The sequence below is a fragment of the Podarcis vaucheri genome (assembly GCF_965113315.1).
Source record: "Podarcis vaucheri genome assembly, chromosome: 9".
Lineage (NCBI taxonomy): Eukaryota > Metazoa > Chordata > Lepidosauria > Squamata > Lacertidae > Podarcis > Podarcis vaucheri.
The window spans coordinates 43054542-43076540 of NC_138767.1; the positions used below are offsets into that span (position 1 = coordinate 43054542).

Below are 21999 nucleotides of genomic sequence, written 5' to 3' on the forward strand. Positions count from 1 at the left end.
CCATCACAAATATCAGCTTCAAAGGAGGATTTTCCTCATGACTGCAGCAAGGGACAAAAAAATTAAATTTCCTTTACTCATGTGCTCCAATCTCCATAATTATCAAACCCCCTCCCTGCATATACTATTTGCTTTTTAAACAAAAACAAAAACAAAGAAAGAAACCACCACTACACACTTGAAGTAAACATACAGTGGTACCTCAGGTTACATGCTCCCCTGACCCAGAAATAGGGCTTCAGGTTAAGAACTTTGCTTCAGGATGAGAACAAAAATCGTGCTCTGGCAGCACGGCAGCAGCGGGAGGCCCCATTAGCTAAAGTGGTGCTTCAGGTTAAGAACAGTTTCAGGTTAGGAACGGACCTCCGGAACGAATTAAGTACTTAACCTGAGGTACCACTGTAATGTGAAGATCAGGGCCGGCCCATGCATGAGGCAAGGTGAGGTTACCATCTCAGGGGGCTGAATCCACAGGCCACAGATATGGCCTCCAAGGAATGTGGCGCCAGCTGCTGCCGCAGTGGCAACAACAGCTGCAGCATTCTCCTTAGAAGCCAGATCTGACCCCCACAAGGCCGATGCTGCCACAGCGGCCTCTTAGCAAACAGGAGGCACTAGTGGTCTCTCGTTCCTGGTGTAGATCTTTATTCCCTTCCCGTTTCTGATATTGCTCTTCACTCACCCTTTCTTCCCTGCTAAGGGGAGGAAATGTCATTTCGTGGTTCGCCTCAGGTGCCAAAACGTCTTGGGCCAGCCCTGGTGAACATTATATGTAGGAAAGAGCATGAGGTAATAGCCCCTCAGGACATGGTAAGAAATAATTATTGGTGGCTGTAGAAACTGACTCTCATTTGCCTTAAATTCAACTGGTGAATCTTCAGAGCAAAATACTAGCGAAGGTTTGGGGGACTTATAGCTTTCCGAGGCTTGTTAGGTATTAAAAATAAGCCATGTATAAGTGGGGTGTATATGGAAGACATTTATCTCCTGCAGCTAATCTTTGTCCTACTTCTGAAGGAGGGGAATGAAGGGAGAGCACACCATGCCCCAGTATGATGCTGACTAAAGTTAATTATCATTTAACGAGATGTTTAATGGGACTTATTAGGGGTGGGGATTGGCATTCTGTGTATGCATTTTATTTTTCTTTGCATCTGAGAAGCCCGACCTTGCACTCAGGTGCGGATCGCCTGCAAAAGCTAAGGTTGCACTTTTGTGGCGTGTGTCTGTGTTAATGACTTCCTACGCTGACAAATGACATTTACACTGCCCTAGACTGGGGTGGGCAGTTGTTTGTAGAGAAGGGATGTCTCAGTGCCATGGTGATGTCACAGGCACAATGCTGATTGCTACTTACGGATTCCAGCTGGGCTTCAAATTACTCTGAGGTAATGCAACCTAAGCAAATCCTATTTTCCTCTTCAAAGCAGCTTCCCAAAAGGGTTGGGGGTTGGGTGGGGGAAATAAGGCCTCTGCACCAGGGACTCCTAGGTAAAAATCCTGTCATGGTCAGAGAAGTTAATGGACTGGCAACTGCTTTTCATTTTTCTTCATTGCTGCTCCTTAACTCGCTGCAATAGAAGTAGATAATCACAACTGTTACGCTTGCATATTTCATTATCTGGTTCTGGCATTACGAGGGTTGGGAGATAAAAAAAACTTCATATTTATTGCTAAGTCCTGCTTGGAAAGGACTTTAATTACTACTGATGTTCTACTAACAGCATTAATGATTCCTATAAACTCCAGGTGGCTTGTTCTGCCAGGGGAAACTGAAAATAGCTACTCTGTGTTTACATGACTAATAAATGCAGCATGGAGACATTCCTGTACTGTCCTTGCCACTGGTGGAATTGGGATATATCCATAATGCACATGCAAAGGGAGGTAAATAGTAATTATGGCAAAAAACTTTTTAAGATAGGCCTATATTAAGTGGCTGTGTTAACATATTCACAGCAATCGTATTTCCTGAGGACATTCCTCTGAATGTTTCAATTTCCTGACTGTTTTGTAGCCTTTTATAGTGCTGTAGGAAGTGTGTGTGTGTGTGTGTGTGTGTGTGTGTGTGTTACAAAATGAAACAAAAAGTTCTGCCAGTGTTACGGAAGTAGCAAAGGCAGCTGTTTTTTATTGTTAACAAACACCATAGTTCTTTTCTATTTTACCTTAATTACATCAATGCTGTTAGCACTGTAGTCTGTGACAATTAATTGCCATCTTTTGTAACTTTAGAGCAGCTTTGCTCTTTTGGCGGCTTTTGGGAACATGAAAGGTGACAAAGGTTGATGCCTCTGAAAAGCACTTACCTGTGTAGGTATTCCATGAAATGGAAACAATGTTGAAGGGCAGAAGGGCACACTATTTGCTTGTTAACCTACGGCAATTAATTTTACTATAGGCACAGGAGCATGATCAGGACTGTGGTGTATGAGAAGTGAGAATTAATCCTCCTTTGCCCACCGCAGTCCCACTGAAAAATCGCCCATCAAAGCTTTCCTCCCATGATAAATATAAACTCCCTTCCACCATGAAACGTTCAATAGCACCTGGATGTAGGGGCTTATAGCTGGTAGGTCTGAGATGTGAGGGAAAGTGTTACGCACCCCCCCCCTTCATGCTCTCAGCTCTTGCTTCTATTTGCAGTTTTCCTTTTAAAGCCACCTATTCAGTACCACGTGTCATTTGACCCTGGAGCTATTCAGATGTAAACCAAACCATGTTTTGGTTTTTTGGGGCATTCCAAGCAAGCATGAACTTCAAGCTTTTGTGTTTGCTCATTTTGAGATCGAATGCGTCTGATCGTGGTTAGCAGAAGCCATGGTTCTGCTCAAACCAGGATTGCATACTGCAGTCTGATCCTGGTTTTCAACCCTGATTTAAGTGCAAACCATCAACAGCTTCATGTGCTTGGTCAGGTGTGGAATCCCATCTTCAGCATTGGGCACTGGGCATATTGCCAGGCGCTGCCCACACTTTGATGCCTGTCTGTAGTAAAGAAGCCTATGTGCAAGATTTCAATCTCAGTGAGTGATGAAAGGGAAGGTACAAATCTGGCCCTAAATGTGCTTCTAAATGGGAGTGTACTACGTGTACTATTCAGCCCATTTGCAGAAGGAAAACAGAACGTTCTATTTGTCTCATTGCCTCTTCTTAAGCTGTTCAAAACATGAAACACAGTAACACATTCTGATAGCAATTTTACAATAATGAATTAATGTGGATGAAAAGCTCACACATTGAAAGATGGAGTAACACATCACACATGCCACTCTGTTTAGCAGAATGCCAAAAAACAACAGCCTAACAACACCACCCAACCCTCATCCATCTGGTTCTCCATACATGCAGGAAGCAAAACAACAAATTTCTCTACCCAATCAGTCTCAATATGTCACAGCGTAGTTTAAGAACTCAAAGACTTGCAGGGGTTAGAATAATTTCTTTTTAAAAACAAAACAAAACACTACTTCAGCATTTTGCCATGGGATCCTTTGGGAGGGATGGTGGGATATAAATTTAATAAATAAATTTCTGCAATCAGTTCTCTTTAAAGATTTGCCTAATTGCATGCATTGCTCACGAATACCATCTGCCATATTAATATACTGTATATATAAGGAACTGCTGCTATTTATTAAATTTGGGTTGCCCATGGAGAAAAGCCTGTAAGTGACTTACAGTTTAAAACCGATAAACAGCATACAATATAACAAGTACTGTACCAAATATAAAACATGACTAAACTGCACAAGTCAACAATTAACAACAGAATCCATCTTGCAAGCATAGACGCATGTGTAAATAAAAATCCTCCTCAGATAAAACAATCCCAGTGAACAATATTAAAATAATGGTTGATAAAATATTCTAAGATGGTTTAAATTACAGCGGTCAGCAAACTTTTTCAGCAGGGGGCCGATCCACTGTCCCTCAGACCTTGTGGGGGCTGGACTATATTTTTTTGGTGGGGGGAATGAACAAATTCCTATGCCCCACAAATAACCCAGAGATGCATTTTAAATAAAAGCACACGTTCTACTCATGTAAAAAGACGCTGATTCCTGGACTGCCTGCAGGCTGGATTTAGAAGGCAATTGGGCTGGATCTGGCCCCTGGGCCTTAGTTTGCCTACCCATGGTTTAAAATGCTGACTGTTACTAAAAGGCCTGGAATAAAAGGTGGCACAAAAAGTGTGTATAGTGCACACCAAGCAGGCCTCCTTGGGAAGAGCATTCCTCAGGCGGGGGGGGGCATTGCCGAAAAGCCCCCCTCTCTTATTGCCTAGTAGACTTCTATGGAAAGAGGTCTGCCTTCAGGTTGTGGGGTCTCAAGCAGATAGTATGTGCAGAGAAGATATATCAATCCAAACTGCGCCTGCAGATGAGTTTCAAGGTGATTTGCTGTACCTGCTGATTGGCTATAGAGAGCAAGCCCCTTTTAACATTGGGAGGAGGGCAGGGCTGCCCACTTTGTCAAAATGGACCTGCTGGGATGGAGGAATTAAGGATCCAGCCTATTGGATTCAGTTCCTCAGCCTGCTTTATAGCCTGTTGGCAATAGTAAACCCAAATTATTTAATAGTGAAGATGTAAGCATGGTTCTAAAAATAGCACTGCAATTTAATTCACTTTGAACTGCCCAAGAAGCAGGAAAGTTTAAAATAGTCCCATGCTGTTAACATAAGGTTGTGAAGTAGGTACAGTGGTACCTCGGGTTACAAACTTAATTCGTTCCAGGGGTCCATTCTTAACCTGAAACTGTTCTTAACTAGAGGCATGCTTTCACTAATGGGACCTCTGGCTGCCACCATACCGCCACTGCGCAATTTCTGTTCTCATCCTGAGGTAAAGTTCTCAACCCGAGGTACTGCTCCAGGGTTAGCGGAGTTTGTAACCTAAAGTGTTTGTAACCCAAAGCATTTGTAACCCGAGGTACCACTGTATGGGATCTTTGCTCAGCGCATTTGTGTACAGTGGTACCTCGGGTTACATACGCTCTCAGGTTACATACGCTTCAGGTTACAGACTCTGCTAACCCAGAAATAGTGCTTCAGGTTAAGAACTTTGCGTCAGGATGAGAACAGAAATCGTGCTCCAGCGGCGTGGCAGCAGCAAGAGGCCCCATTAGCTAAAGTGGTGCTTCAGGTTAAGAACAGTTTCAGGTTAAGAACGGACCCCCGGAACGAATTAAGTACTTAACCCGAGGTACCACTGTATTTTCACTTGAACGGGCTCTGTGGTCGTTCCTGATCTGGTGCTCAGTACCATGCCAGAAATGGACAGGCAAAACATAAAAAGTACTGGAAAAAATAATACAGTATTTCTTACAAATGGTAATCCCCTCATTTGCAGTGTGCCTATGCAAATGAAGACATATGCACAACTACAAAGTGTGTGTGTGTGTGTGTGTGTGTGTGTGTGTGTCTGAGAGAGAGAGAGAGAGAGAGAGATCTAGTTCTTGCAAAGAAACAAAAATTGATAAGAGAAATGTCAGTTATTCTTAGCTCTCCTCTGGTTTATCTACCTTTTTTCATAGCATTTTTTAAAAATGTTATTGACTTCTGTCTGATCAAAGCTGGAGGAGATGGAACCTACTCTACCAACAGGGCAGCATGGCCACAGTAAATGCAATGCAACACACATTTATCTCATCTACATGTTGTTAGAATTTGAAGCAGAGAATCCTCAGCCCAGAAATGTCAGGAAGTGCTACTTTCACATACTCCACCTGTTGTAAATAGAGCATTTCTCTCTTCACTCAGATAAGGCTTACATGGCGCGCACGCACACACACACATACACGATAGGAGAGGCCATGAGATTGCACAGGCTAGCCCCACCTGCACTGCTGATGTCTGTTATGGCCATGCCTTCCACACATTCAGATAAAATGGAAAAGGACTCTCTAGACAGGGAGAGACTCTGGACCAATCAGGATCCCTGCCCTCCAGTGGAGGAGTTCTACCTGTGTACATCAGTTTTGTGGAGAGCCCTTTTTCAAGCTGCCCACCATGGGCATAGCCAAGGAGGCGGGCAGCTGCCCCCCTAAATCAATAAAAAAAATCCATAAAAATACTTAACTAACCAAGGTTAGGGACACGGGTGGCGCTGTGGGTTAAACAACAGAGCCTAGGACTTGCTAATCAGATGGTCGGCGGTTTGAATCCCCGCGATGGGGTGAGCTCCCATTGCTCGCTCCCAGCTCCTGCCAACCTAGCAGTTCAAAAGCATGTCAAAGTGCAAGTAGATAAATAGGTACCGCTCCAGTGGGAAGGTAAACGGCATTTCCATGCGTCGCTCTGGTTCGCCAGAAGCTGCTTAGTCATGCTGGCCACATGACTCAGAAGCTGCACGCTGGCTCCCTCGGCCAATAATGCGAGATGAGCACCACAACCCCAGAGTCAGCCACGACTGGACCTAATGGTCAGGGGTCCCTTTATCTTTACCTAACCAAGGTTATGCCCCCCCTACCCTAACAAAAGCCTGCTCTGCCTTACAAAAATCCTGGCTTTGCCCATGCTGCCCACCTGTGCATTTCAGTGTCTGGAGGCTGAGCCAGCCCATGCAGCCCCATACCCTCCCTTAAACCTGCTGTTCCCTACAGAAAAGAGGGTGAATGCATGAGAAGAATTCTAACTTGGTTATAGAGACTCTTGCCCTGACTCTTATCCTGTCCACATGCAGACTGGCCAGGTACACATCCTAACAAGTAGCTTCCTCCCCAAAAATCCTGGGAACTGTAGTTTGTTAAGGGTGCTGTATCTCTGTGAGGGGTAAACTACTGTTTCCATGATTCTTGGGTGTGGGGAGCTCCTGTGCTTCAAGTGTGGGATGTGACCCAAGTTCAGAAACCAAATCTAGACAAATTGAGAACTCTTGGTAATTCATGATGTGCAAAGTGGCATCAAAACCCCGTGGTCTGAATATAGCCTTTTCTCCCAACCTTGTAGAACAACCTCTGCAAACACGGAAACTGCATGTGTACTTGCACTCAGGTTACACAAAGGAACAGTAGTTATAAGAGATGTATACATATTATAGTTTGAAAAGAAGCTTCTTTGTTTTGAAAAGATGAATTGGCAAACTCAATGGGAAGTAAAAACAAACAGCTGATATCTTTTGTCCTTAATATGAATTACTTGGAAATCCCATCCCACCCACCTGACTGGCTCACTCTGTGGAATACACAAAGTATCCCCTAACAAAAACAACAAAGGGATGGTAGAAACTGCAAAAAAAGAAAGAAAAGTGTAATAGCAACCCAAAGGTGGAGCTAAGAAGAACTGAAACACAAACTGAGAAGTCAGTCATAAGATATGTCAATTGAAATATGAACAAATACTATATGGGTGTGAGAAACTGTTGTGGAGTTCTCTCTCTGTGAGGACTGTAACAAAAATAGTCATGTTGCCAGCTGAAAAACATTCAGAACTTGACTTCAGTTCCGTAATTTACCTAATCCAACTAGGAAAATATTATGTCTTGTGGGGAATCCAGAAGTGGACCAAATTTCACATTTGATCAGAAATAATATAGTGGTAGTAATAATATATTTAACATGTTACCAGTAACATCTGTGCTAGTTTAACTACTGGTTCAGATTACATTCCTTTCTAGTGTGTGCTATTTTCAAAAGGGCAAAAGTGTGTCACCACCCGCGCTCTACGTATTCCTCTTGTGTGTTTCAGCAGGAATGCTTAGTTTTGATAAAGGCATGTGCCTTTCATTTCCCATCATGGCTTGATGAGCTTTAGTTTCCAGAAGCTCGGGGATTACATATGACCTTAAATGTACACACTGTGGTTTTGGTGGGAGAAGAGCCGGAAATAGGATTCCAGTCCAGCTGAGCAATGTGTGTAAAAACTGAGGAGAAAATGATGAGCATGAGCCCATACCTGCATGGGAGGGGCTATAGTTCAGTGACACAACACACGCTTTGCTTGCAAAAGGTCTCAGGTTCAGTCACCAGTATCACCAGTTAAAAGATGAGGGAAAGACTCTTGGCTGACACCCTGGAGTGCTGCTGCAAGACAGTGTTGTTAATACGGAACTAGATGAACCAGTAGTCTGCCTTGTTTTGTTGTTGTTTAGTCGTTTAGTCGTGTCCGACTCTTTGTGGCCCCATGGACCAGAGCACGCCAGGCACTCCTGTCTTCCACTGCCTCCCGCAGTTTGGTCAAACTCATGCTGGTAGCTTCAAGAACACTGTCCAACCATCTCGTCCTCTGTCGTCCCCTTCTCCTTGTGCCCTCCATCTTTCCCAACATCAGGGTCTTTTCCAGGGAGTCTTCTCTTCTCATGAGGTGGCCAAAATATTGGAGTCTCAGCTTCAGGATCTGTCCTTCCAGTGAGCACTCAGGGCTGATTTCCTTCAGAATGGATAGGTTTGATCTTCTTGCAGTCCATGGGACTCTCAAGAGTCTCCTCCAGCACCATAATTCAAAAGCATCAATTCTTTGGCGATCAGCCTTCTTTATGGTCCAGCTCTCACTTCTGGTCTGCCTTGGAAAAAGGCAACTACCCATATACAGTGGTACCTTGGTACTCATCCATTTTGGCTCCCAAATGCCACAAACCCAGAAGTGAGTGGTCCAGTTTGCGAACATTATTTGGAAGCCAAACGGCAGGCGGTGTTTCTGCAGCTTCTGACTGGCTGCAGGAGCTTCCTGAATCCAGTTGGAAGCCATGCCTTGGTTTCCAAACATTGTGGAAGTCAAACGGATTTCCGGAATGGATTCCATTCAACTTCCAAGGTACCACTGTGGAGACAAATTTTACAAACATTTATCACATGGCGGCTTTATACTTTAGGGGCTGGCCATTGGTCTCTGGCACTTGGTGAGCACTGCTACACCCCTCTTCCCTTAGATCGCCAAGTCATAGGAGGAGTGTGGTAAAACATGGCTCAGAGCATGAACAGGCAACCCGCAATTAAACACATCAGGAGGAACAAGATACGAAGAGGGTCCCAGACAGGAATCACTACTGTGACTCTATTGGAAAAGTCACAGAACACTCCACAGGACCCCGGAACATTCCACAGAAATCCACTACTGCATATGTATTTTCACTTGCTTTTTCTTTTTTTAAAAAAATGCTCTGTTATGGTCACTATCTGCTTTCTGAGGAAGTTGAACCTCAAAAAGGAAGTGCTGGTTTTCATGGTTTCAGTCTGAAGAGAGCATAGGAATTCCCACATGGTGAATGCCAAAAGCATAGCGCAAGCAACAAATGCTTTAGGAGCTCTGGGGGAAGGTGTAAGATCCATGTCTGCTGTGCTAATGTAAAAGTAGCAATTGTCAACTCAGTAGCAATAACTAGACTACTACAGTTACAGATAGGTAGCCGTGTTGGTCTGCCATAGTCAAAATAAAAAAATTCCTTCCAGTAGCACCTTAAAGACCAACTAAGTTAGTTCTTGGTATGAGCTTTCGTGTGCATGCACACTTCTTCAGATACACTGTGTATCTGAAGAAGTGTGCATGCACACGAAAGCTCATACCAAGAACTAACTTAGTTGGTCTTTAAGGTGCTACTGGAAGGAATTTTTTTATTTAGACCACTACATTGATTTATCTTTTAAAATACATATACATTGCAATACCGAACATTTTAGAATAACTAGGCAGGCTGTTGCTCACATTTACATTGGGTATATGATAGAGGAGGCAAATTTTCTGGGAATATGATCATCCAGAAATGTTTCCCACAGCTTATTATAGAACTGAGGACTAAGTGTCTTCAGTAGCATTTCACTGAAAATGGTTATCAGTGCTTTGTGCTGTTGGCATAAGGTAAAGGTAAAGGTAAAGGTACCCCTGCCCGAACGGGCCAGTCTTGCCAGACTCTGGGGTTTGTGCGCCCATCTCACATCTATTGGCCGGGGGCCAGCGCTGTCCGGAGACACTTCCGGGTCACGTGGCCAGCGTGACAACGCTGCTCTGGCGAGCCAGAGCCGCACACGGAATGCCGTTTACCTTCCCGCTGGTAAGCGGTACCTATTTATCTACTTGCCCCCGGGGGTGCTTTCGAACTGCTAGGTTGGCAGGCGCTGGGACCGAGCAGCGGGAGCGCACCCCGCCGCGGGGATTCGAACCGCCGACCTTTCGATCGGCAAGCCCTAGGCGCTGAGGCTTTAGCCCACAGCGCCACCCGCGTCCTTCGCTGTTGGCATAAACATCATTATTTTTCTAAAGGGTTGTGCTCTGTTTTGAGATATTAATTTAATTACCATTGGCTCTGTTCATACATATGCTTCCCAGCCAATTAAACCATAGCTTAGAATTGGGGAATGAGTTTCACTCACCTACTCCCTTCCTCAATGGTGTGTCAATCCCAGTTATCTTAAGCTGCATTTCCCCAGTATGCCCAAAATGGACAACTGTCATTTAATGTCAGTTTACTAGCCAGGATCTTAAACTATGTACCAAGCCAGAATCTCAGTCTGGGAAGCATTCCATTCACTGGTTGTATGCATCTCTGTAGCTACCTTTTAAATCCACTGTGACTTTTAATATTAAGACTAGCCATGGACTTAATTGAGCTCCTAAGTTTTTGCCCATATTCCAATCTGTGAGGTGGTAAAATGGGTACCTCTTCCCCTCTTCCACATCCTGTCAAGTAGGCAGTCTGTGCAGGGTCCCAGTTCATGAACCCTTGTCTCCTAATTTTTATTTCTTGGAAAAGAAGTAATCACAAACATGAAGGTGCCTTTCGGGAAGTCAGGACATTGCTCCATTTTAACCAGCATTGTCTGGTTTGATGTGCTGTCCAACATCTCCAGCAGAAGCCTTCCTGTATCCACCCCAGCTACCTGAAAGCCCTTTAACTTTAGCTGCAGAAAAAAGAACCCTGGGGTCTCCTGCATGCAACATGTTTGCCTGTTACATTCTTAAAATATCTGACCTTTCCTCCAAGGAACTCAAAGTGGCATGCATGGATTTCCTCCTTTTATTCTCATAGCAACCCTTGAAGGTAGGTTACACAGAGAGATAGAGTCTGGCCCACTGAGATTTCTTAACTGAGTGGGGATTTGAAGCCCAGGTCCTTGACTGACACACTTAACTTTTTTAAATATAATTGATTTATGATCAACATATGTACAAGCATAACCATGCAAACAATAACAGAACAATACACAGATCATATTATGTAAAATAATAATAATCATACAGATGCTGCTGTTACATATAGCCAAGATTTCAAGATACAGCCCAGACACAACGAGGAGTGAGTCACAGGAAGAGTACTTATCCGACTCGCCCTGCTATGACACTCTAACTACTACACCACTCCAGCTCTGAGCTGTCACCCCAACCCACATAAAGAACCCCCATTACCTTAGGTATATGACAGAGGAGAGAGGCATGCACATACTCCTATGCCATCCAAAATTATTGGCAGGAGGGTGTCTGAACTCAGGTATTGGCTATTATCTGATCCATCTAGGGAGGAAATGTGCATGCTGAGAGAAGAAAGGGTGTGTGCACGCACAATTAAAGCGCTGATTCTTATTTGTTTCAGCTATTTCCACTGCTGGAGATGCAAACGAATTGGTGTAGTAACAGCAGCCAGCAAAGCTTGCAAGTATGACACACAGTCAGGACTCATGTTGTTCTCCCAGCGGTATGCCTGCTTCCACTGAGGCCCAGACTCACTCATGGAATCTTTCTGAGCTGCTGTCGTCTTTTATCAGAAGCAATTGTATGCATGTTCTAATATACCCAGAATATGCTTGGCAGTTTAGCAAAGCAAGGAAGAAGTTGTCGTTCTAAATGCAACCTGCAGATTTGCTGCAGTATTGCCTCTGGAACTCAGTCAGTACTCAAGGAAGGAGGAATGTGTGACAATTTTGCTCCCACTTTAGTAGGATTTATGAATTTCACACTGTTGCAGCCAGAGCTGGTGCATAGTCTCATTGTGAATAATATTAATAATATATTTGCCATGCTGCTTCAGATATGAAAATGTATTTGGTTATGTGTATGTGTGTGTTTATGATTGACTGCTACTCCTGGAGGAATTAAAGCATAAACAAGTATGGAACCTATACATGTCCTTTGGAGTTTAGGGGAGTCAGGTTCTTGCTTAACTTCAAATGAGTTGGGAAATGGGGGGAGGCACAGGATCAGAGGTGTTGACTACTTGGTTTTATGAGAAAAGGATTCATTTCCCCCCCCCAGGTGATTTGAGATGGAGCTTTGAGCAATATTTAATTTCTCCTTAGGAAATGATTTTGGTTGCTGGGGATGATCTTGGCCTTGCTTTGGCACCAAAATAAATGGCACTTGGCATCTGTCTCCTTCCTCTCCCCTGCAACACAGCTGAGCATATGAACATACTTAAGCCTTGACAGTGGGCAGCCAAACTGGAAAACCGAGAAGGCAAGTATCTCTGTTCTCATCTGGTTAATATACACAGAATGTTTCATGTGGGCAGTATTTGCTGAATTCTTTCTAGCCAACTGTAATTTAAGCTGCTCAGCATAACATTAATTGTAAAGCCCTTCCTACTTGCAGATATTGTCATCATATTGGAAGGCCACTTAGCATCACTGAGTCATAACAAGATGTAATTATTAAAGCCATTCCATTCAAAGTGAATAATATGGACAGTGCTACTTATATCTTGCCCATCATTTCTACAGTAGGTTAGTCCATACACGAGAGTAAAAAGAAAATTTTATAGAGCAATTTAAAAACAAAAAACAAAACCCCACAGCAGCCTTCAAATAACCCTACCTGGGATTTCTGTATCGAGCCACTATTTCAAACTCTTCAGCTGGAGGAAATCGTTCATGCTGTCAAAAAGAAACAAATTATTATGCTTACAATGCATGTTTACACTCTAGTAAGCCACTTTGTCTATGGCAGGGGGACACTTTCCATATTCTGATATTTGCAGATACATTACACAGCATTCAAGAGCAAAATAAATCTGCCTGAGTATATATATTGTGTACATATCACAGGGACCCAGGGCTAATTGGGGATCAATATAGTGATTCTAGTTGCAGAGTATGCCATGGGCACCTGTGGTACACAGGATTCCCAGGGTGTGAGAGAAAGGGCCATAAACCCTGCCCATTTTGTAGGGTTATAGACCAGAACCTGTGGCCCTCCAGATGTTGTGGAACTCCAAATCCCAACAGCCTCAGCAAGCATGCTAGGGATGATGGGATTTGTAGTTTGGTAATATTGGGAGGGTTATACACCTCCTATCCTGATATTGGTATTGTGTCATGGCTTGGGCTGTTATGCATAAAGCAGGAGTGGGGAACTTATGGTCCTCCATAGGCTGTTGGACTCCCATCATCCCTAATGGACATGTTGTCTGGGATTGACTGGATTTGGAGTACAGCCACATCTGCTGAACCACAGGTTCCCAGTCTCTAAGCTGCATCCTTCTTTAACAATGTTGACCCATGTGAAATTTACATAGAAGTGATCAATGGTTTTTTTATCTTGAGTTATGAGGAACAGGGCATTACAGAGCTATGCAAGAATTATGACAAAATATGGATCACTGAATAAAAACAATCTACATTTTAATTCACAATCTCTCTCTCCCTTTTAAAACCATGCTGATACCATCAAATTCTCATCAATTTTAAGTCTAAAAATACAGTTATCATCTCTTAGGCATTTCTTTAATTTTTTCTGCTAGCAGCTTCAAAACTGGAAGAAGAATTTGGTTGAAAAGATAGCAGGACATCTATCTATCTATCATCTATCTATCTGATTTGGAGTTAAGGCAGCTTCCTATGTTAGAGACAGTCGACCATGAAATTAATTCTCTTATTGGAATTATCGCAGAGTAGCAATTGTATCTTAAGGGCATGCTTCTAAGCTTATCATTTTTTTTGAGGATTGTGTCCAGTACCACTCAATACAGTGGAAATTGTCGGGAATAGTACATGTCTGCTAGATAATTTCTAGATATTATCTAGATTAACAAGCATGTATCAGATTGCTGGTTCAGTAACAGAATCCACCTACCCTACCCATTCCATTTTTTTACAATGTCCTAACACATTGGGTGATGGCTATGCCAAGTTTTCTTGCCATCCTGCAGTAATTATGCTGTTGCAGCATTAGGCTGAGGGATTAAACCCTTAAAAACCTTAAAGATAGGACAGCATTTGGCGTAGAAACATTTGGCATAGAAACATTTTCAATGCTATTTCTTCCAGAAGTTTCTTGCAAACTTCAAATGATATTTTCCTAATTCTGAGGGTGTTATTATTATTTATTATTGTTATTATTCATTAAAAAGAAAGAAAGAAAGCAAAACTAGAATTTGAAAAGGGTTGAAATCCACCATAGTGAATTGGAATTCTGAAATTCTGTCTTAAATTTATGCATTTCAACTATACTTTCAGCTGATATGGGCAATATACATGTCTACTTGGAAGTAAGCCTCATTGAGTTGCTCCCAGGTAAATGGTTGTATGATTGCAGCCTACATTTTTAAAACTGTTTGCTCCCTGTTGTATATCCTGGCAAAGGGAAACCTCCAGCCCACGTGCATAACTTGACCTGCCTGACCTTCCGATTTGGTTTGCGAGGCCATTTCAGGAAAACCAGGCCATCCTGCCGTATACCCAGTGCCATAGATGATGTCAGATAATGGGGAGGTAAAGACGTGGTTGGGCCAAAAGTAGGTTTGGCAGGCAGATCAACAGTGCCAGCAAAGCCCTGAATCTTTGCAAGCGGCCTTGTGTCATGAACTGGCAGGACAACAGGGAGGAGGAAGAGGATCCCAGTGAGGGGTGTAGCTAGGACTGGGAAACACCAGAGCAAGCAGGGGATGGCGAAGGAAGTACTTACAGGGTGACGGAGGATGGCGATTGGTTGGGGGCCATTGCACAGGAACCAGAGCTGCAGGACTCATCACCAGAGCCAGAACATGTGTTCACTCTCCATGAACACGGACTCTGAGGCGTAGGGAGCAGCAGCAGGCAGGGAGTCTGAGGCAGTCAAGGGCCCATAGCTCAGCTCACTAGCGGGCCAGGTAAGGCTTGCTAGCTCTGGGAGGAGGTCTGTGTGCCTCAGCTGGAGTAGGCTAGGAACAGATGGGGGTCACATGCCTCAGCAAGCCCAGATGATGTAATCAGCATGCAAAGTACTAAAGGGGGAAGCAGAGCTGAAGTGTTGCACCTGCCCATGTTGTTGGTTGTTAGCTTCGATACTCCAGGATCTCTATGGGACTTTGGACACATAGATTGATCCCGGATTTGGGACTTGATATACTGACTTGCTGCCAGGTAGGCCAGGGATTCAGGATACCTTGGTGGTTGCTAGTGCTTGCAAAGTGTTATGCTTTTGCTGGCACAATTTGATTTTGAATTGTGTGGACAGCAGGTGGCTGACAGGAAGGCAGCCCTGCCTACTGGTCAAACTTGGTCTATGGGTGACTGAGAGGGGGGCTCCCACCCCACAATATCCTGACATCATGCTTAATGTTACAGGGCAGCATCTTCCACTGAACTAATGCTGGGTGAAGCTTCCTTTTCTATAGTGGATGATATATACTTTACACACAAGTTAAGCTTTAGCAATACTGATGAACTGTCACATCAGACTGATTTATTTTGCCCATCATAGTAATGATTGTGCGTGGTCTTTTTGTGTAGAAACATCACCGTGTTATTTAGTCATGAGGGAACCTGTTTAGCTAAAGCACTACAATTATGCAGCATAAGTCTCTAGATGCTGCTCCAGGGGTAGCCAATGAGGTGCCTTGCAGTTGTGGACTGCAACTCCCATCAGCCCCAGTAGCATTGCCACTGATCAGAGATAATGGAAGCTGCCGTCCAAAACATCTGGAGGGCACTGTGCCAGCTATCCCTCAGCTACTCCAGCATAAGAGGGCATTCTGAAATAATAAAGAGTTTAGTTACCATTAACTGCTGGCCGTTTTTCTGGGCGAGAGAATGAAACTCTCCTACTCCCCAGCCAATTTCTCCTACATAGCAACACCTGTGGTACCATGGAGGAGGATTCCTTGGTGCAGGTCTCCACAGGTAAGCAGCTTCACTAGTGCCCTCTACTGGCGCAGTTGCTCCTCCTATATAAAGCGTAGTTTCCGGAAGCCTTGATCTGTGATTACGCAAACCATCTGGGCCTAGAGAATAGAAAGTATTTTAAAATATGGTTATTCGAAGGCAAAGATGGGGTACATAATCTTAGATTTGCTACTCCCATCCTGACTCTAAACGCATTTCAGTATTTAAAAATGGTTGCGGGTTGTTTTCTTTTTCGACTGCTAACTCAAATCCTTTTGATTCTGCATTTATTCTAGTGCAGGCCTTCTACCTCTTTGAATGTGCTTGTGCCACCCCCTATATAGACCTTGGAAAGCTGTGAGCAATAGCAGCACCATAGGGTGGAGAAGGGAAGGATGCCAGCAATGCCATATAGAAGCAAATGCTGGACAGCTTTCCAGATTCTATGCGCTTGCCCCCAAATGTGCATAGTGTCCCTATATCATGAAGGTATGCTTCATGCATAGGGTCCTGTGCCTACAATGCCTTAATGGATGGAGACTGGGAATAGACCACTGGCTGTGATATTGGTTCCTCCACCTCCCCATTTTCATTTCTGCATAGGATAAACGTTTGCATGGACTGTCCTATTGTACTAAACTCAACTCAGTGCATGGTGCCTATAACCCTTTATGTTAAAGTAATCCTTGTGCGGCCCTATTTGAAAGGAAAAAAATGAAGTATGACATACTTACAAAAACATCCAGTGAGTTATGAAGTAAATTCTGTTACTCATTTCTTTGGCACTTCAATGTCCTGAATGTTTAGCTAGAGGAGTGATTAAATTGTGTTCAACACTTTCAAAATAAAGCTTGAACTCCTCTCCAATCAGGCTGAAATTGTGTGTTTGAGATTGATTTGACAAATATTTATAGTAGTACCATGCCACTGCCTATAGTAAGCAAAAGTATCCCGCCTTTATTGTGTTAAGGATTATGATGATGACAGGCTACTGTTACTTTTAGAGATTATGTTCAGAAGAATGAGAAGGTTGTCTTTGGGGAATGGGATCTTTCATGCTATGTATGATTGCAAAATGCATTAAATGGGAATCCCTTTGTTGAATGCTAAAAAGTGCACCCTTGTAGGAATTGAGGCTCTTTACTCCAGCCATATGTATGCTCTCTGTGAATTAATAGTATATTAACAATACCTATAGGCACTGAGTTCCTAAGGCACTGAGAGACCTTCTGAGTTGAGTGTGTGATATATAGATTCCAAACCAACAAAAATGATAAAATAAGAACTATAGTATGTGTACTCTTTCCTTCTTTTTCTCTCTCCCCCGCCCTGTTTAAGTGTAGTCTCTCTCATGGTAAACTTAACCCAAATCTGTAACCTGGTTTCTTTGTCTTACCCTATTTAAGGTTACAGTCCTATGCACATAGCTGTCAACTTTTCCCTTTTCTTGTGAGGAATCCTATTCAGAATAAGGGAATTTCCATTAAAAGGGGGGGGGGGAGTTGACAGCTATGCCTATGCACACTCACCAGTGAGGAAGTGGCATGGGATTTACTTCCAAGTAAACATGCAGAGGAGTGTTATGCTTTAAATGTTTCTCTTGCATCTTCTTATAATTTGTTGGCTACCATCTAGGGCAGTGTTTCCCAACCTTTTTTGGGCAAAGGCACACTGGTTTGATGAAAAAAATCTCGCGGCACACCACCATTACAGCCCCGTGACGTCAGCGTGCAGCGTCACGCCGGGAGGGACGCACGAAAGTGAAAGTTTTCAATTTTCCCCTCCCCCTTGCCGGGGAACCTCCAAGCTTTGGGGGTGGGGGAGGAGGCAGCAAAGCGAGGGACTGAGGGACCCTAACCCTAACCCTCACCGATCACCCGGGAAAGCATGCGAACGAGGAGCCCCCGTGTCCTGCTCCCGGCAGCGGACGGCACAAAGCGAGGAGGCCTGGACAAGGCAGCACGCTCCCCGCTCTCGCTGCATCGGGGCTTTTCTCCTCCAGGCCGCTTTCGAAGTCCCCTTCTCCGCTCCCAAGAGCCGGAGCCGCTGCTTCCAGGCCCTGTCCGAGCCCCGACTTGTGGCCTCACTTCGAGGAGCGCCTGTTGCTGGGGACGGGGCTGCATCCCCCTCAGCCGCCGCCTCGCTTCCTTCCAGGAGACCCGACGGCTCCCCCTCTCCCGCTCGCCCTCCTGCGCCCGCAGCAGACCGAGACCTCCCCGCCCCCGCCCGGCCCTACCTGGGCGCCTCCAAGCCCGGCCGGCTCCGCGTCGCCCTCCACGCCGGGCAGCTGCAGCGGGGGCGCGCGGCGGCCCGGCTGAGCGCGCCCCGGAGCCACCGTGCCGTCGCTCGCGAGTCCCTCCGAGAGCCCTCGGGACTGACTCCGGAGTCGCGAGGCGGCGCGTCGCCCAGGGAAGGGGCGGCTTCCCACAAGTCCTCCGGGAAGCAAACGCCCTCGCCCGCCTCCCTCCAGGCAACATCTCGTGGCACACCAGGCAACATCTCACGGCACACTTGTGTGCCGCGGAACACCGGTTGGGAAACACTGATCTAGGGCTCCACACCTTGTGTGGATGAATTCTACCCAGCTACATCTGGGTACGACTCCTTCTGATATCTGCTAAACACATAGATGTCAGGGGAGCATGGTGAGGTGTTCTCATGACTCTTTCCAAATCTGTGGGGTAATAAAAATGAGAACCAAAAGCACCGAGCTCCTTTACCCTGCCATTGTAGACTACACACCCAAGTTCACACCACACTAACAGAGGGGTCTTAGAGGCCCTGATGTGCTAGGGGGAAGGCTTGGGTTGAGGAACCAGTGACCTTCTGGATTTTGTTGGACTCAAACACCCCCAATCCTTGCCAGCATGGCCACTTGTCAGAGACAATGCAAGTTGTAGTCCAGAAACATCTGAAGGACCACAAGTATCCCATCAATATTATAAGCTGTGAGGGCCACCAGAGTTGTCTAGCAAAGTGTGAGGCAAGTAAGGAAAAACTTGACCCCTTAAAAAGAAGGAAGGAGGGTCTTCGGCAAAATGTAGAAGCAAAGAGGAGTTCCCTGAGAATGCATATGAATTAGAGAACAGAAAGCTAAAAGGGGAAATTGATACTTTCCCTTATAGAAAAAAGAGGCTGCTGCTTTAATCAGTTCTCAGCCCCTTGGAGATGCAACACAATCTTATGCTTTCCAGCACAAGAAAGAGTCCCACTGGATTCAGCCCCAGCAACCCTAAATCTTACCCAGCATACTTTACACAAAGTTAACTCACTTCAAAATGTAAGAGAAAATAAAGAAGATGGAGAACAGGTGGTGAGATGAAAAGGAAACAGTAGAGAGAACCAGCAGGTTGTCCCTTAAAATCACTAAGATTTTTTTTTGTTTAAGATTCCTTTGGAAATGGAAACAAATATAACTATCTGAAAGAAGGAATATCCCTTGCACTGAAGTGAATGGGAAACCCCTGATAGAGAAAGAAGAAATGTTTTTTGAAATAAATGCATGGCTCCTTAAAAAATAAATGCATAATGTAATATTTTAAAGGTACCTCTAATCATGTAGAGAGCATCCTCTCCTTTCTTCCTTCAGGAGGATCTCATTCCAGAATTTTGTTTCCTTTTCGGCAGAAGTGGATGGAATTTGCAAAAATAGTAACCCCTCCTGAAAAATTAAAGCCTGCCAAATTTTAGACTAATATGTTCAGAGAGATTTCTGCACTACTAAAGCTGATTTTGGGGAGGAAGGAAGTTAAAAGGAATCACTTTGTTTATTGTGGCTTTGTGGGCAATTGTTTTAGTATGAACATGGCATATATTGTAAAGGTTCCCCTGGAAAAGTAACCTGCAAAATTTCAGGAAGATGAGAGCAGGGGCTTGGAAGTTATGATGAATGAAAAAAGTAGCTTTGGGCCTGAGTTCTGTTCAGCTGGCACCAAAAGTTATAGAAACTAAGTGCAAAGCTGATTTGACAGGCATGGATGGAGTGTGAGCATGTGACACACAGGGAGTAGTATTTGAATGTCCAATATTTCCCAGACATGTACCACTAGAAGTAGCAAAAATCACAGGACAGGAAAGAACAAGGACATATATTAATCCAACATCACTCCCCAAACCACTATGATTGGAGCACTGGTAAAATAATTCTCTTTGATTAGAAGCTAGACCTGTGAGTCACAAAAGAGCTAGCCTTCCCACCTTCTCCTCCTGATATTTCCTTCTGTAGAAAAGTTTCAAATTTTGCAAACTCACTGACTTTACAAGCTTTCTTAGCATCCCTATCTCCAAATGGCCCCAAATATCTTCAGAGCTTCCAGCTTCAAGGGTGTGTTGGAGAGATCCTGCTTTGGCTTGGAAAAGGCCAAATCTATCTGAAGTGACCCCCTCTGGTTCACGATGCACATCCCTACCCACAAGCACTCTTGCTGTCGCATTCTATGCCCACTGAAGTTTCCAAATAGGCTTTAAAGACAGCCCCGCATAGAGCATGCTATACTAATCTAGCCTGGATTTTAAAAGAGCATGTGGTTCTGAGGTAAGTTCTGCTTCCTCTAGATAGGACTGCAGCTGGTGAGTCAACCAATGAAGGAAAAGAAACCCACTCCTGGCCACCAATGCGATTTTGCATTGGTAGCAGTAAATCCAGAAGAAAGCCCAGGCTATATGCCTCACTCTCTTCAGCATGGCAAACCTGCCTAGATTCATTTTGTCCATCTCTGTCCAGATCAGCAGTTATCCCAACCAACAGGACTTATGTCTTATCAGAATTTAGCTCCAGGGTGTGTGTGTGTGTGCTTTGCTCTTATCCATCCCCTAACTGCCTCCAGACAACTTCCATCACTGCACTGGATTATACTGATAACATTTACATTCCAAACCCCCAGGTGACCTCCCTAGTGGTTTAATGTAGATGTTTGAATGTACGGGGTAGGAGACATGATGGGACGGGGACAAAATGGAACATGGTGGCTTCCCACCACCTTGTGGACTTATCCTCCCCTAGAAAGGACTATGACCATTGCAAAACCATGCCTCCAAGTCCTGTCGCAGTGAGATGACCCAGAAAGACACGCATGGTATTGAAAGCTGCTGAGAAGCCCAGGAGAACCAACAAGGCCACACTTTAGATTCCCCAGCATGTCATCAGTCAGATTGTTCCACTCAGATCAGAAGTCATATAAATGTAAACTTCTCTGCTACATGATCAGGTTTGTTCATTTTTGTCCTTCCATGCTCCTTTAGCAGCACAGAACAGCGAATCTCTATTTATAGAACATGATACAGAGCGACGATATGCAATGCTGCGTATGATGCAGCAGCTGAGTGTCACTTCTCACGCTGCTCCATCGATATGATGAATGCTATTGCTTCAGCTTCATTTGGCAGCCAGCCATTTAAGCGGCTATGGAACGGCGGCGGTTACCTGTGAATATCATTCTATTCCCTGAACCTTCGGATGGGGTGCTGGAAGTCAAACCGCGTTTTTTCTCCTTGCCCTTGGACGGCTGGTCTATAGACTGCATTGTCACCAATCAGTTAATCCTTGGCAGGCTCGCACGAGTTCTGAGCACTGCGGCAGCTGTTGTTGCTGGCTGCCTCGCTAGACAGCGCAGACAGGAAAAATGGTAAGCCAGGCAGCTTTGGAGGACACAAGGGCTATTTGGTGACACTTGCGACATTGTGACATATTGTCCTTGTGACCTTGCAAGCCAACAGCATCCCACTAGCTGCTGCCTGCTTTCTCCCACCAAGTAGCAAGAGGTCTTGACTCTACAGCACCTTCGAGCATTTAATTTAGAAATACATTGTGAGCCAGCTCTTACATGTCCTCTAAAGTTCTTAAGCCATTTGGTACATTTGTAAATATAGAGGAGGAGGGTTTACTTGGCTTGCCGATACTTGGCCTCCTTCAATGTTTGGCAGTAAAATAATGTAATTAAGGGGCACACACAAGATTCTCTCTCTCTCTCTCTCTCTCTCTCTCTCTCTCTC

The 21999-nt window shown here is 44.5% G+C and overlaps 1 protein-coding gene across 1 annotated transcript; it reads right to left on the bottom strand.

Moving 5' to 3' along the window:
* Positions 1-9069: 9069 nt before the first annotated feature.
* SPMIP2 (sperm microtubule inner protein 2) lies at positions 9070-21664 on the bottom strand (the record flags this gene model as incomplete). Its single annotated transcript, XM_082238481.1, has 4 exons — positions 21431-21664; positions 15904-16127; positions 12743-12801; positions 9070-9280 (listed from the first exon to the last, which is right to left on the bottom strand). Exons 1-4 carry the CDS (start codon positions 21528-21530, stop codon positions 9070-9072), a joined length of 594 nt encoding a protein of 197 aa, XP_082094607.1. The 5' UTR covers positions 21531-21664.
* Between the last annotated feature and the right edge of the window lie 335 nt (positions 21665-21999).